This window comes from Chinchilla lanigera, unplaced genomic scaffold (assembly GCF_000276665.1).
Source record: "Chinchilla lanigera isolate Chin_1 unplaced genomic scaffold, ChiLan1.0 scaffold00065, whole genome shotgun sequence".
Lineage (NCBI taxonomy): Eukaryota > Metazoa > Chordata > Mammalia > Rodentia > Chinchillidae > Chinchilla > Chinchilla lanigera.
Genome location: NW_004955466.1, coordinates 7,950,946 through 7,967,561, shown reverse-complemented (window position 1 = coordinate 7,967,561; position 16,616 = coordinate 7,950,946). Strand labels below are relative to the sequence as shown.

Here is a 16,616-nt window from a genome sequence, read left to right as displayed (position 1 = left end):
GTGATTTGGTTCTTGTGCAGTTGAGTTTGCGACCAGAATCTTGGAGAGAATCGAGTTTGTGAACCAAGGCACTACTGTATTACTGAATGAAAACCACAAGGACAATAAAGTACCTGTAATTCTTTTCAAGATGAACTCTATATAGTTTATTGCTTGTTGATGTTTAATATAGAGTTGAAGAAGCTATCAGATACTTTTTATTTATTTATTTATTTTTCCCGGTACTGGGGATCGAACTCATGACCTTGCTCTTGCCAGGCAGGTGCTGTGCCACTGAGCTAAACCTTTAGCCCCTCGAATATTTTTTAAACCATTAAACAAGCTATGTTCCCCACAGACTGTTGTATGTGTCATTGCATGGCTGTGGTTTTCAGTTTTTCCCTTTTTTTGAGGTACATTTGGTCTACAATATGTGGTTGCTTTATAATAATTGTTAATACCTGTACTGCATATGTGATATTAATTGAAAACTCACCTTGTAAGCGAACAAGGGAATTGTGTGACAGATTTCACTAAAAGATCTCTGGTGATGTGGCTTCAAACACAAGTGTTATTAGGATGTACCCTCCATTTGTCTGTCACCTTTCATGTTCTTTCTTTAAGCACTGTTTGTGACAGTTCTAGCCTTGTGTGTTTCCACCTTCTGGTTCAAAGGAAAGCACATTTTCCCTTCCTGATGGTTAAACAGCTCTAAAATAGAGTTCCATCAGCTGTGGCAAAGATCTCATGCCCATCCTTGAAGAAATCAGGGACCACAGGGATGTGAAACTCACTCTGTCCACCTCTGGGCCTCATGCCTAGACCTGGGCCCATGCGTGAAGTAGATCCTCCCAGAACACATGGTGGTACCTGAGGAAAATAAAGTTATATTTACAATAAAGGGTAATAGGTTGTTAGGAATAGAATTAAAACAGTATCTGCCTGTACACTTTCATTTCCCAGCCATCCCAGATACCACACCCCAGTGTGGGTTGATAGTTATGGCAGATACAGGAAACTTAGAAAGGTAGAAGACTATGTACATGGCTCAAGTATTGCTATGTAGGAAGCTGATGGAATAAGTGTTGCAAGACAGCTGTTTTTCTGTCTTTCTTCATCTTTGTATATTTTCTCTTTCTCTAAATTGTCTGTTCGTTGGATTCCCATTGTAGTTCTTTTTGATTAATTGGATTCCTACTTCTTAAGGCATCCAAGTCAAGACGGCACCGTCAGGTCAGACTGGACTCTTCTGACTCTGACTCTGCATCTGGTCAAGGACAAACCAAAGCAGCCAGGAGGAAAAGAGCCAGGCCAGCGCGGAAGTCAGCAGGAAGGAAGGCGTCTGCCAGGAGCAAAGGTATTTTTTAAGGTCTTACTAAGACTCAGAAGGGGAGAGCAGATCTTATTTACAGGTGTCCTTCACCTTTATTTCTTTAATAGGAAGGATTATAGGCTTGAGAATTGTGAGATTTAATATTAAAAATAAATTAATTTAGATTTTGGGGTTCTTACTGCTGAAAGGGACCTTAGGAGTTAAATCAGATTTGTCATTTTATAGGTGATGAATGTGGGCCCTTACAGGTTAAATGACTCGGCAGAAGTACTATGATATAGATAGATAGGGGCCTGGGGGTTTAGCTCAGTGGTGCAGCGCCTGCCTGGAAAGTGTAGGTCCTGAGCTCCATTCCCGGTAGACCCCCCAAAATATATATGTATAGACAGATAGATCTAGAATTGGTCTAGACTTATCCAGCAGATACTTTGTTAGTAATCTTTATGTGTGAATCAGGCTTTTATGTAGAATAAGCTAATGATAAGTTCATGTATTCTATGAACTATATTTTCTTTTGGTTATATTAATTAGGCTGTGTGTTGGTTACTCTTCCCTCATTGCTGAGACAAAATATGTGACACCCGGAATTAAGGAAGACAAGGTTTATTTAGCTCGCAGCTTGTGGAGGTTTCAGCCCATGCTTTGCTGGCGGACTAGCAAGGCAGACTAGCACATGGCAGAGGGCAACAGTTCACTGCTGCTGAAAACAGCAAAGGGAGCAAGAGCAGAAAAGGGAGGAGGAGCATTAAGCAAGCCTCTTTCCCTCCCTTATATTGTATGCAAGCGACCCGCCCTAAGGCAGGTGTAGCTCTCACACCCATAATCCCAGCATTGGACCATGGATCAATCATAAACTCTGGAAATCCACCCCTGACTGCATGAGGCTTTGCGGGGGCATCTAGACATAAACTACAACAGGCTGCTGCTCCTTTTCTTTGAAATAGCCTGTTGGTAAAATTACCTTTGCTATTTGGTTCTCAGACAACTATTTTATTTTATTTTATATTTTTAAATTTTATTTTAAAGAGAGTAGTAAATGAGAAAAAAAAAAAGAAACAATACCAGTATAATACCAGCATCACAAACATAAACCAAAGCAAGAACATTAAAAGTGATACAGGGTTTCAAGACAAAATAATACGAATTAACGTGGTTGTTACATTACATATCACTATCCTCAGCTACGTTGCTCAGATTACCAGATGTAAGAATGGAAGATTGTTCAAACCATTAAAGAGAATAGGAAAATAATTATTAGATAAAACAGTAGAGATAATACAGTTTCACTATACAAGATGGTAGGAGTTCACCGTGGCAATTCTGTTGCACACTGTTACCTTCAAATCAGTTGCTCAGATCACCAGATATACGCATGCAAAACTAGTGAGAACATAAACATTTTTAAGTATTAACTGTTCCTTTCAATACACCACCAGATATCAGCAATACAGTTATTGCAGCTATTCATATATATATATTTATATTTTGCCTTCCTTTTATCTTCTTTCCCTCATCCCAGTCGTTCCTTCCTTTGAGCAATTTCTTTCCCTTTCCTATCATCTATTGTACGTTTTGAGTTTTACTTATTCCTTCAGGTTCCTGTACTAGGGAGACAATATGATATTTACACATGTGGGTCTGTTTTATTTCACTTACGAGTATGGTCTCTAGTTGCATCCATTTACCTACAAAAGCCTCGAGTTTATCTTTTTCTATAGCTGAGTAATACTCCATTGTATAAAAATACCACATCTTTTTTATCCATTCCTCATTTGATGGGTATTTGGGTTGTTTCCAAGATTTAACTATAATAAATTGTGCTGCTATAAATATGGGTGCACATATATCACTATGGTATGATGTCAGATGACTGTTACTCTGGTTTTTAAAAAAAACTTGCATGAATAATATTCACCATACATAAAATTAGGATTTTATTTGGTGGGAAGAAAGAACATTAGAATCATTAGTAAACATTTAATGTTTAATACTAGACGCTTTGCTAGTGAAACTAGGAACATGTCACAGACCTCAGGAGTGTATAAAGATAATTTACAGCTTTTTAACATTTTTCCCATGTGTATTGAGGCAGTACAGGGATAGCTGGGGTTAAATACTTTTGGTATACTTTCAGGTATGGTTAAGTGGTTGCGTAAAGCACACTGAAATTTCTGAGGAGATTCCATATTTGTTAAGGGTAACCAAGAAATACTTCATAAGGAAAATTTTCTACTTTTTACAAAGCTAGCAGATGGTGTGAAGAGTATTGTTAGACTAAACTCACTATAAATATTAGGAAAAAATACTAAATTACATACATCATGAAGAGAACCTGAGATTATAAAAACTTGCTGGAATGCACTGATCCTGGGGTGCAAGCATGGTGCAGTTCATCTCTTAAAAGAATTTATTTAAAAAGGCTGGGAGGGGCATGGAGTTCATTTTAATAGTTACTAATGAAGACACTTGATACCATCCAGCATTCCTGATTCACTAAAAAATCCTCTAGTTCAGGGGGTTTGCAGACTGGTTTTGTAAGGGGCCAGAAGCAAATATATTGGGCTTTGTGAATCATACAGTTTGTGTTACAACTACTCAGCTGCTTTTGACAATACAAAAGCAAGTGTGGTTGTGCACACCTATAATTCTAGCACTCGGGAGGCTGAGGCAGGAGGATTGTTGCAAGTTGGAGGCCAGCCTGCACTACATAGCAAGACCCTGTCTCAAAAACACCCAACCAACAAAACAAAACAAAAAAGCAAACGAGCATGGTTGTGTCCCAGTAAAAGTATTATAAAAACAGGTAACGGGCAGAGTTGGTCCAGAGGCCACAGCTCATCAACTCCTGTCCTAGATAAAAGAAATAGAAAGTTACCGCTTTAATCTGTAATTTTTAAAGTCTGTGTATATATGTTAGACCATAAGGCCCTTCACATTTAATAGTAATATGCTAGAGGTATCACAGTTTTATTTGATACTGTTCTTGAAGAGCTAATTAATACAATTAGACAAGAGAATGAAATGAGATAATATCAGGACATTTTCATGACTTATGAGTACTGATTTTGTGCTTTCTTTACTGAATTATGTGTAGCTTTACTGCATACTTATGCAAACATTATGCTCCAAACATCAGAAAATTTATGCATGGCAGTAAAAATTCGCTTAGTTTTCTTCAACAGTTTGCCAAACAATTATGTAAAACATAACTTTGCAATAGATTGCCTCATTATAAAGTATTTTTAAGGTAGGAGCATATAGTTGGTTTCATTTAATAACTTATGACATCCTTTCCTCTTAAATGTTCAGAGCTCTGACAGGGAGGCCCTGTGTGTACTCTTCCTCCAAGTGCACTTCCGTTAGCAGCCAGCACGGCAAGGGTGATGGTGCGTGTATTGGGAAGATCATTCTGCCAGCAGTTGAGGGTCTGGCCTAGAGGAGAGTGGCAGGCGAGGGAGGCAGATAGGAAGATTCTGTAACAGTCCCAAGCTCACTGATGAGACCTCTGGCTTGGGTAACCAGTGGGTACCACTGTTATTTCATAAGGTGCTAAAAAAACTGAAGGACTAAAAGTCTATGGGTGAAGTTGATGAATAAAACTTGGAGCAAATCTGAGTTTTTGAGGTACCTGAATAAAATGTTGAGATGAAAGACCAGTACTCTGAAATGATGGATTGTATGCCTAAAAATACCCTAAAGAGGAGCTGGGGGTTTAGCTCAGTGGCACAGCACCTGCCTGGCAAGCATGAGGTCCTGAGTTCGATTCCCGGTACCACCCCGCCAAAAAAAAGTAAATAAAAATACCCTACAGAGAATTATGTGAAAAAAATTAGGAACAAAAAGTGTAGTAAGATCAGATATATCAGTATAGACCTTCCAGAAATGAAAAGATTAAGCACAATTATTAATAATTTTATTCAAATAAGTTAAATAAAAGGAATACTATTCTATACCGATGCTTTCAGAAAATACAAAGGGGATTACTGGCATTACAAGAAAAAACCCTAAAGATTGATATCCTTGTGAGTGTACCTGCAAAAATCCCTACAAACTATAAGCAAATCAAATGGAAAAATATATTAAAAAGACTTATTAACAACTAGGGTTTATCCCAGGAATGTAAGACTGGTTTAACATTAGAAAGTAAGCCAGTGAAATCATCTAATAGCTGATAAAAGAGTAATAATGTCAGTGAATATAAACAGAATATTTGACACAATCCAGTATCTAATCATGATGGAAATGTGGGCAGCCGGGTGCTGTGGTGCACACCTATAATCCCAGCGATTTGGGAGACTGAAGCGGAAGGATTGCAAGTTCAAGGCCATCCTGAATAGCAAGACCTTGTCTCAAAAAATGTAAAGGGCTGGGGACCCTTTGTAGAGGACCCCTGAATTCCATCCCCCAGTACCAAAATGAGTAAATAAAGGCCTCTGAGATTGGGACTAGAAGGAAATGTACTCAATCTAATAAACGACTTCTGTGGAAAACGATAGCCACCATCATATGTAATGGTAAAACAGTGCTTTCTTCCTACAGTCTAGAACAAAGCAAGGATATCCACTGGAAGTCCTAGGCAGTGTAGTAAGGCAAGAAAATGAAATAATGGACATTCAGACTAGAAAGAAAAATAATAATATTGGGCCTGTTTTCACATAAAATTAACTTTTCCATAGAAAATCCTAAAAAAAATAGCTACTAGAATAGTCAAGTGTTCTACCATTGAGGTAGACTCATAGCCCCTAATAGTTGAATTTAGCACTTCACAAGGTACAGTGTTAATATTTCTTTATATTAAAAATCAGTAACTAGGAATTGAAAAATTTTGACATAGTACAATAATACTGGAAATATAAATTGCATAGGTACAGAAGTATGTGCAGAATTCGTGTGCTGAAAACTTCAAAATAATGATGAAAAATCCGTAAGACCTAAATGCAGAGATATGTGGTCTTCATGGATTAGAAGCCCCAATATTAAGATACCTACTAAACCCAAATTCTTCTGTAGAGCCTGTAAAATCACAGTGAAAATTTCCAGTATAGCTACTCTGCATAAATTAACAAGCTGATTTTAAGTTTATATGGAAAAGACACTAGATTAGACATAACAGTTTTGAAAATTAACTAAAGGTCTTTAGAAATCAAGGCACCATTTCCATCTGTGAAATGGACAGATAAACCAGTGGGGCAGAAAAGATGGAGAAATGGTTCCATACATGTCTGATCAGTTTTATTTTCAGCAGTGGTGCAGAGGTAATTCAGTGGCGAAAGGATCGTCTTCAGTAAATGATGCTGATACAAAAAAATCCTTGACTCATATCTTATATATCAAAGGTAGTTCAAAATGGATCATAGTTCTGGATGTAAAACCTAAAATTGTAAAACTTGTGGAAGTAAACATAAGAGAAAAACGGATTCTCAAATTAAGCAAAGTTTTTTTTTAATGATGACATAAGCATAAACCAAAGAATAAAATATTGATAAATTGGACTTCCTTAAAACTAAAATCCTTGTCTTTGGGAGACACTGTCAAGAAAATTGAGAAAGCCATTACCTGGGGGGAAATACTGTAATTTGCAAAATGGAACTCTGAGAAAGATCTTATATTTAGAATACATAGAGAATTCTTAAAAGTTCAGTAGTAAAAAACAACCCACCTGACTGAAAAGTGGATAAAATATTTCCCCAAAGAAAATATGGACGGTGGATAAGCATATGAAAAGATGCTCAGCATCTTTAGTTATTGGAGAAATGTGAACCAAAAGCACAGTAACATTCTACTAACCCTGAATGGCTACAGAACAAATGAAAGCATAAAACCAAAAATTGCAGTAACAAGAGCTGGTGAGGATTCTGAATAAATGGAAGCTTCATATGTTTCTGGTAAGAATCCCGAATGGTGTAGTCACTTTGGAAAATTGGTATTTTTTAATAAAGATAAACCTATACTTGCTGTAAGACCCAGAAGTCCTGTTGTTTGGTATTTACCCAATTCGAATGAATACTTATATTTATACAAAAATTGGTACATAGAAGTTTATAATGGTGCTATTCATAATTGTAAAAGCTGCCCATCCTTCAGCTGGTGATTGGATAAACTGTGGTATGACCAAACAGTGAGATACTACCCAGCAATGCAGGGTCCAGTGATTCACGTAACAGCAGGGATGGGCGGGCATTTGCTAAGTGAAAGCTAGGCCATAAATCCCAACAAAAAAACCTACCCGTAACACTTCTATTTACATGATATTCTAGAAAAGGTAGATCTTAAAGGACAGAAAACAGAGCAGCGGTTGCTGGAGATGGGGAAGGTGTTGGTTGCAGAAGGGCGCCGGGAAGTTGCTGGAGAGATGGAAATGTTTGTTTCGATTGCGCTAGTGCTTACACAGCTGTGCATTTATGCAAGCCCCTAGAAGTGTATACCTAAAGTGGTGAATGTTACTGTATGCCAGTACGTGGATAAACCTGACCAGCAGTGGAAACAAAGCCAGAGGTGAGGAAAAGATTGTTTTAGTTCATTGCATTTAAAAAATGAACTTCTAGGTTAAAATAGTTTTTCTAAAGATACTGAAATTTATGAAGTGTGATTGAAAAATACTATATGTGTTTAAATAAAAGTTATCACAGCTAAAGACACATTGCTATTAATCCCCCTCAAAATACCCTCTCCAGTTGAAACCCTTATCGTACCATTCTTTCCACTTTCTGAGGCAGTTCTGGCAGTTAGTCCTTTCTTGCATTTTTAGTGGCATGGTTGTGGCTGCCTCGATGACCTGAATTGATTCAAAGTGTTTACCTTTCATGGTCACTTTGACCTTGGAGAAGAAAGAGAAGTCACTAGGTGCCAGAGGCAGTGAATAAGGTGGATCAAGGCACTTAACGTTTTTTATGAGCCTGCTTTTCTGTTGGGTAGCAGGGCAGAGGCATTCACCATATTTTTTAATCACGTCTCCTTAAGACAAGGGAGGACTTTTCCAGTGCTGCTCAGGAAGTGACCGAAATGATGGGGTAAGTATGTTAGAAGCAGAGGGGAGTGTTTAGCGTTAATACATCTTTCACTGTAGTAATTAAGAAATAATAATATAATTAAGCTTTGACTGTATTTTTTGATCACCCCTTGTGGAAACCTACATAAGCAGTTTTTATTAGTAATCAGCCATACAACACAGCAGGGAGGTAAGCTGGTAAAATTGTTTTTTCAAAAAGAGACAGATGTTTTTTTCTGTGGTTGAGGAACAAGAGAAGAAAGATAAGGAATTAAATGAAAGTTCCTTCAATTTTAAATGTTTGACAGGTATAAATTATAAAATATCACTTCCTTTACTGGCCATATTTTATTACATAATATAGTAAATTTATCTAGGGAGCTGGGGAGAATTTAACCCATATGAAAGAGTAAAGTATAAATGTGATCTGAACTCAGATCTTCAATTGTAGCTTGACTGTTTTTTTAAAGAGAATAAAAAAATTAGAAATGATACAGAATTTCAAAAAATAAGATGATAGGAATTCAACAATGGCTGTTACATTGCATATTGTTGTCTTCGAAGTAGTTGTTCACATTACCAGATACAAGCCTGTAAAATTGGTCAAAAAAAATTAAGCATTAACTGTTTCTTTCAATAAACCAACAGAAATTAGTAGTACAATTATCTTAGCTGTCTTGTGTGTATATATGTATATTTTTTTCCCCTTTTTTTCTCCTTTCCTTCCTCCCTGTTGTTCTTTGCTTTTGAGCAGTTTCTTTCCCTTTCACAATATCTGTCGGACTTCTCATCCAACTCTGTCCAGGGTGAACAGGTGCCCTGAACTAGGTGCCTGCAGGTGTATAAGAAAAGTAAGAATAAATCAGACCAAGAGAGCCAAAATCCTGCGATCAGGTGCTGGCAGCCTCTAGGACTCACTGACCCTCATTACCATCTTCAGTAACCTTTTATTCAGAATCAACCCACGAGGCAGCCCAGGAATCGGAGGATATCAGCTGTTTTAGCAAGGACAAGACAACTCAATTATCATAGGAATGCGACCTGACCAGTAAGCCATCATGTTATCTTCATTCACCCATATCTCAGCAAAGCATCTAGCATTGATGCTGGGGCTTACAATGCTTATGCTAGACTTCCTCCAGAACCCAACAATCTTGGCTTGGTCAGGCCTCAGGCAATACACAAAATAGTAACTAAAGCATGTCCTTCTCCACAAATATCTATTGTACCTTTCGGATTTTATTTACTTTTTCACCTTTTTACTGTTCTGGGCTCGCAACCAGAAACAAACCAAATGGTACTGACTGACAAATACCAAGACGCACGGACTGCCAATTGGAATTTAGGACGAGGCTTTATTCCTGGCCAGGGACTGACTGAGAGCCTCCACGCAGGGAAGGATCAGACCAGTCCCGATCCAGGGACGAGAGTAGTTTTTAAACCCTAAAATCGCACCCTGTTTGGCAAACACATGTCACATCTGTAACAGTGAGGGAGGGATTTTTTTACAGGAAGAACAGTACATTCCAAGAACCCGGGAGGGGTAGAGCATTTACAGGAAGAACAAAGAACAATACATTTTGGGAGTCTGAGAAGGGCAGGATGTTTACAACCGTATATTCCAGAAATGGTGAACATGAAGATCAAACTTCACGGCAGGGGTGGGAACAGGGAATTAAACTCGAACCTTTTATGTCTGTGGTGGGCTTTTACACTTACACTAGGGAGACAATATGGTGTTTACACATGCGGGTCTGATTTATTTCACTTATAAGTATGGTCTCTAGTTGCATCCATTTACCTATAAAAGCCTAAAGTTTATCTTTCTTTATAGCTGAGTAATACTCCATTGTATGAAAATATCACATCTTTTTTTCCCATTCCTCAGTTGATGGGCATGTGGGTTGTTTCCAAGATTTAGCTATGACAAATTATGCTGCTGTAAGCATGGGTGCACATATTATTGCTGTGATGTGATGTTTTCATTTCTGAGAAGATACCCAGAAGGGGAATAGCTGGGTTGAATGGGACCTCTAATCCTAGTTTTTTGAGGAATCTTTACACTGATTTCTACAGTGGTTGTACAAATTATAGCTTAACTGTTCTTGCTAACCAGCCTTGTAGCTTATCAAGTATTATAAATACTCTGAAGTAGAGCACTAATTACCTAATAAAGATCAAGTATAGTGGTTCATGAACACTTTTGTTTGTGAACAGTTTGGTTCACAAACAGAAGTATTCGGCAGAATTTTGTTTTTGTTTATAAACACCACATTGAATGGCAGATACAACTACAGCCATCTTTTCCACACAAACAGGAATGTGGCTATCCTTTCCAAAGTCATGAAACAAATTAAGTTTGTGAGCTGAGGTATCACTGTACTACATAGTTCCTTTTTAGTCAAAAGTTCATTTCCTTAAAGCAGAAAGGGTAGCTTTTATTGCATGATTTCTTCAAAAAGAAGAGCCTTATATTCCATAAAAGGGAAAAGATCTTGCAAAATCATTTGTAGCACATATGATACTGTAAAAATTTCTACTTTCAGAACAGCTTTTACAGATGCATAAGAAAAAGGCCATAACCCAGTAGAAAAATGCTTAGGATGTGACTAGGCAACTCACAAACAAAATGCAAAAAAATTCATACATATATGAAGAAAAATGTACCTTTATTAATAGTAAAGAACTACAAATTAAAACAATTTTTTTGTTTTGTTTTGATAGGATCTTGCTTTGTAGTTCAGGCTCACATCAAATTGTGATCCTCCTGCCTCAGCTTCCTGAGTGCTGGGATTACAGGTGTGCACCACCAATCCTGGCTTCAAAACACAATTAAAAAATAAAACACAATTTTAACATTTACTAGATTAGCAAAGATTATGAGTAACTGACTAGTCATTGATACAGAAAGTGTGAGGAGGTACACATCTCTGAATTCAAGCAGGAGAGTAAATTAGCACATCCTCTTCCAAGAGGAAATTGGAATTATCTGTGAAAAAAGTAAGCCTGAGCTGGGCATGGTGGCACACACTTATAATCCCAGCACTCCAGAGAGTGAGGGAGAAGGATTGCCGTGAGTTTGAGGCCAGCCTGGACTATATAATAAGCTCGAGGCCAGTCTGAATTACATAGTGGGACCCTGTCTCAAAAAAGCAAAAATAAATAAATAAAATATTTTAAGTCTATATACTCGTTAGCAATTCAGTTTCTAGGAATTTATTCTGTACAAATGACAATGCATAAACAAACATATTTACTGCAGAATTATTTGAAATGGTAGACTATTACTTTACTTTTTTGCGGGAAGTACCATGGATTGAACTCGGCCTCACTTGCCAGGTGAAATGGTAGACTTTCAACAACTCAAATGTACAGCAAATTGTGTAAATAAAATTATTGTCAATATGTATAAAGGAATACATTGCCATTATTAAAAAGCTAGAGGAGGTCCATAGACTAAGACAGCAGAGGGAATGTCATGAGAAAAGACAAGGTCTCTAGAAAGTATAGAGTGAGAGGTCCAGTTTGTTTTGAGACAGCCATGTAGCCCAGGCTGGCCTGGAACTCGTAGAGATCCTCCTGCCTCAGCCTCCTGAGTGCTGGGATTATAGGCGTGTGCCACCGCACCCGGCCGGAGGTCTGTTTTGGTTGGAGTCTAAAGAATGTGTTGAGTTAACCCTCATTAATGCTGGAAAAGCATGTTGAGGGTTGTATTGTGGCCAGGCCTTAAATATGGAATCAACCTACACATTTGTGGTCAATTTGCTAAAGTTGGCACAAACCACATGGTTATTCCCTGATGGCTTCAGATACACCCCATGTTGTGTGTAGTAAATACAGAATAAGGTGTCCATGTTTGGCTAATTTTGTTTCTCGTTTTTCTCCATTTTTCTATGTGGAAAACTTTTGAGACTATTCAAACTATAGGCACAGATATGTTAGTCCTTCAAAATAGGTATTTACAGTGCATATTTCTATTTGCCTTTATTATTTTAGTTTTTAAACAATTTTTATATTGTTTGCCATATAAAATTTTTAATGATTAATATTTTATTTCATATAAAATCATTTTTCAAATATTTGCAGGTAACGTGCAGAATATACAGAAGGAAGAAAGATGTTTAAGTTTGAGTATGCCTGTAATTACAGAAGAGGAAGAAGAAAATGACAGCTTTAATGAAGCAGGTACAGATGGAATTTCCTCAGACTAGTGAGGGGAAAGGCCACTCTTAGAGCATCCAGGGTTAAATCCAGAAAAGCATTATGATGGGCTGTGTGTTCTCCTGATCTTTTGCCTGTGGCGACTTGCTGAATTTTAGGAGTGTACCACTAATTACCGCGCTTAAGGTGAAGGAGGACGTTATCTAGGCCTGCAGACCCTCTGGGTGCTCTGCCGCTGTCTTTTTAAAGAGCCTCTTCCAGACTGCTGACTTGTGTCACCTTGATGGTGTGCTCTCTCCCTGCCTCTCTCCTAGGAATCTCTTTGCATTCTTCCTCCCTTCCTTCCTTCCTACCTACCTACCTTTTCCTCCCTCCCTCCCTCTCTCTCTCTCTCTCTTTTCCTCCTCAGCCTTCCGTTTGTGTTATTCTTTGGTGGGGAATATTTCCTTCCATCATATCTTCCCTCATTTTCATGTTTTGTGTCTTCTGTTAAAGATGACTACTTCAGTGGTGATTGTGGCATCTGCTGTGGTAGCCAGGATGTACGGAACAGAAAGATGGACGAGACTAGTGTTTGGGGCTACGCTTCAGGTTTTCTTGGGGTGAAGTTGAAATCTGAGTCACCATCTTGGCATCGGCCTGGATAACTTTCAGATCTGGCACATTAGGTCTGTGCCATTCACAGGGAGGGCTGCCCCATGAAACCACTTCAGAATAACTTATAATTACTAGTGGGGTTTAGGGTAACTAAGGGCTACTATATCAATAGATTGTAACCTCAGTGTGATTTAGAGCTTACTGTCTCGGTGGAGATAGTTTTAAAGTGCAGTATCATTTTATAGGAAAAAATGCGTATGTGCATGGCAGGTTTAAGATTTTTGGATCTTCGCTGAGAGGGCCTTCTTGCATTATACCAGGTCAAATGTCTGTATGGTTTAATGCATATTATTAACTAGGTATGGTCATGTAAGTGTCAGTATTTTTTACCATTGACAAACTTCTTAAATTTATGTTTAATTTAGAGTTCGCTGCACCCAAGAGGAAAAGAAATCGCTGAACAAAGAGCCTGATGTGGACTTTCAAACTTTGAGCTGACAGAAGAAAAGATTTATATTTTGTGAACTGAACAGGAAGACTGCCAGTATTAAAAATAATTATTCTGAAGAACTGAAAGTTATTTCTTTGAAACAAGAATACTTTAACGCAGTTAAGGAGAGGAAGAATTTTCTCTGAAATTTAATTTTTAAAATTTTCTTCTGTAAAATCTACATAAATGGAGACAATTACATTTAAAATGTAATAGAAAATAACCTTGTTGTCTGCAGATTATTACTATGTTCCATACTTTTTTGTGGTATTGTCTAAATACAGTGCTAGTAATATTGATGCTTCTATTTTATTTAAAATCTTTAAAGAGTAATATTTATTGTGTGTAAATGACTGTATCTACAATGTGGGAATTGATTTGTAGATGAATATTTACTACTTGTGCATTGAATGATTAAGTGCAATAAAAACTTTGCCTTTTTTGTTTTGTTTTTTGAATATATGCAGCTCGCATTGTCAGTACCTCTGTGGCAGACCATCTGCATAGCACGCTGTTGCACAGCCTGTTGTTCTTAGCTGCTTCCGCTTCTGTCACTTCAGTGGTGGAGACCCGACCCCTGCAGTTTAAGGAGGGGAGCTTTATCTTGGCTCACAGTTATCGCTCGAGGTGGAAAGTCCTGGGCAGGGCAGAAGCTGCTGACATCAGGGCAGCCAGAGAGCAGAGTGAGGGAGGAGGAGCTGGGGAGGAAGACACGCCTTCCAGGCCCCGCCCCAGTGACCCACCTCTTGTTAGCTGCCAACTTGTGATCCAGTCACCTTCCAAAGCCCGCCTCTGAGTGTGGAAAAGTTGGGGTCACCCTTGATCCTAAGCATAGTGCTGTCTCGGAGTTGGTTCTACTTTGTATGCTTTCCCAACATACTAAAGTGCGGGCTGAGGAGTAAGTCCAAATCTGCAAATGGCCTGGGTGAGAATGTGTCCTGGCTTACATACATAATCTTTTTAGATCAAAATACTAATGCTGACCTGAATAAAACTTTGATTTACTAAAATTCATATTATCACATTAGCTGCTAAAAGCAGTTGTTTCCCTTAATTTACTTCATATGTGTCTGGTACAAGATGGGGCAGTTTGCATAATGTGGGAGTTGCCCGGTGTTTCTGAGATTTAAGCATTCTAGAATTGGGGCACTGAGAGGTGTAGATCTACTATTGGCCTCTCATGTACCAGGTTATTGGCTAGAACTTGGCTGATCCATAGCTTTGATGAATATTACATGGCTAAGAGTGAGATGGAATCTCTTTTCTGTAATAGGGCTTACAAAATGCATGGTATTTCATTTTACAGTGAAGAAACCACCACAGTTTGCTAAGTGTCGATTACACTGGCAAAGCAAGTGTGTCTGGGTTGTAAACCCAGGGTTCAGGCCTGTAATTTCAGGGTCTTTTAAGATCAGCCAATAGAAATGGGACTCGAGAGGAAATATTTCTGAGAGTAAGCAGTAAAACTCCAAAATCTCTAAAACAACCAGGAAATGTTACTTTCAACGATTTGACTTGCGTAGTGCATCATGGGTTCCAGATGGTGTCTCATAGCTAGGTTTAATTTTTTAGGGAAAGCTTTATATTAGTTCTAGGCAACTGTTTACCAGCCCTGCTCCCAAATACTACCCAAGGGCAAACTTGAAAGTGAATCTTGTTAGTGAAGAGTTTTTATTATAATGACAGATTCATCAACTAATTTTTTTTTTTTTTTTTTTTTTTTGTCTTTTTGAGACAAGGTCGTGCTATGCAGTTCAGGCTGGCCTTGAGCTCAGTAACCCAGGCTGGTCTCCAACTCACAACAATCCTCCTGCCTCAGTCTCCTGTGTGCTGGGATTACAGACATGCGCCACCATACCTGGCATAAAGTCATTTTTTTAATGATTTAAATTCTCTGCATGGTTCAGTTAGTGGTTGGTTAATGGGTTGGTCATCATTACAGCTTGCATCTGGGTGTCTCCCATTGTTGAAAGCTTTGTGCCTCGCTGGTGGCAGGATTGGGAAATGGGGGAGGGGGTTGAAGTGAGCTTCAGTGGAGGAAGTACCTCACTGGAGATGTGTCCTAGAAGGGTGTTTCTTGTCCCTACCCTTCCTCACACTCTTTCTCTTTGCTTCCTGGATGCCATGAGGTGAGCAGCTTTCCTCTGCCACTACACTTCCACCACAATGGACTCCACCACAGGTCCAAAAGCTGCTGGGGCCATACGGCCATGGACTGTGCCCAGGTACTGAAACCAGGAGCCAAAAGAAAGCTTTCTTCCTTTCTAAGGTTGATTTCCTCAGGGTTTTTACACAGCAACAGAAAGCTGACTCACAGTCATCAACAACAATACATGTGGAATTAACAATAAAGTTTGCCTTTGTCCAGGAGGATCAGAAAGGCCCTTCTACTGTCAGCAGCAAACTGCCACATGCTCCAGGGAACATCTGTTGTTCACTGAGATGCTCTCTTCCTCCTACCCGACTACCATAAGCCCCACCACATCCAGATTTGCTGATGTGCTGGGTGGGCAGGGTTCCATCCTGACAAAAGATCTGTGACTTACTGTCACCAAGCAGCTCTTGCGTCTTCACAAGGATGCTTTCAGTGTGAGGTGCACAGGTAAGATTGAGCCACCACCACCCAGTACTGCTGTTCAGCAGAAGCCATGTACCCTGCCCTGAAGGTGGTGCACCTGTGCTGGGGCGACCACTTGGTCCTTTAAGCAACCTTGTGCACTCCTAATACCTCCATTACACATGTTTGAAACAAAATCTAAAGGAAAACAAAACCAAAACAATTGTTTCCAAAGGGTTTGAAGCTCCTGGACGGGCTCCTTGACCAGTGTAACTGCACTGCCTGGTGTCCTTTTAATGCTCCTGTATAGGAGATATCGCTACTCACTATTTGACTGACTGACGTGGCTAAGGAGAGAGCTAAAATCTTTCTGTCTGGAACTTGCTCAGTGCATAAAATGGAGACTTACAACAATAGTGGTTATTGGTTTAATTCTTTGTATTCTCTTTCATATGGATGATGGGGATTCTAGGAGATTCATAAGTCTGAGATAAGTGTGCATGGAGAAAGG

At 38.8% G+C, this 16,616-nt stretch overlaps 1 protein-coding gene across 1 annotated transcript in view; it reads left to right on the top strand.

The window, feature by feature from the left end:
• The window catches only part of Snapc1 (small nuclear RNA activating complex, polypeptide 1, 43kDa), a 25,525-nt gene extending 11,522 nt beyond the window's left edge, over window positions 1-14,003 (top strand). Inside the window, exons 8-10 of the mRNA XM_005399162.2 lie at window positions 1,186-1,336; window positions 12,387-12,485; window positions 13,484-14,003. Of these exons, the coding sequence (XP_005399219.1) occupies window positions 1,186-1,336; window positions 12,387-12,485; window positions 13,484-13,518 (285 nt within the window). The 3' untranslated portion in view covers window positions 13,519-14,003. The remainder of the gene's footprint in view (window positions 1-1,185; window positions 1,337-12,386; window positions 12,486-13,483) is intronic.
• The last annotated feature ends 2,613 nt before the right edge of the window (window positions 14,004-16,616 follow it).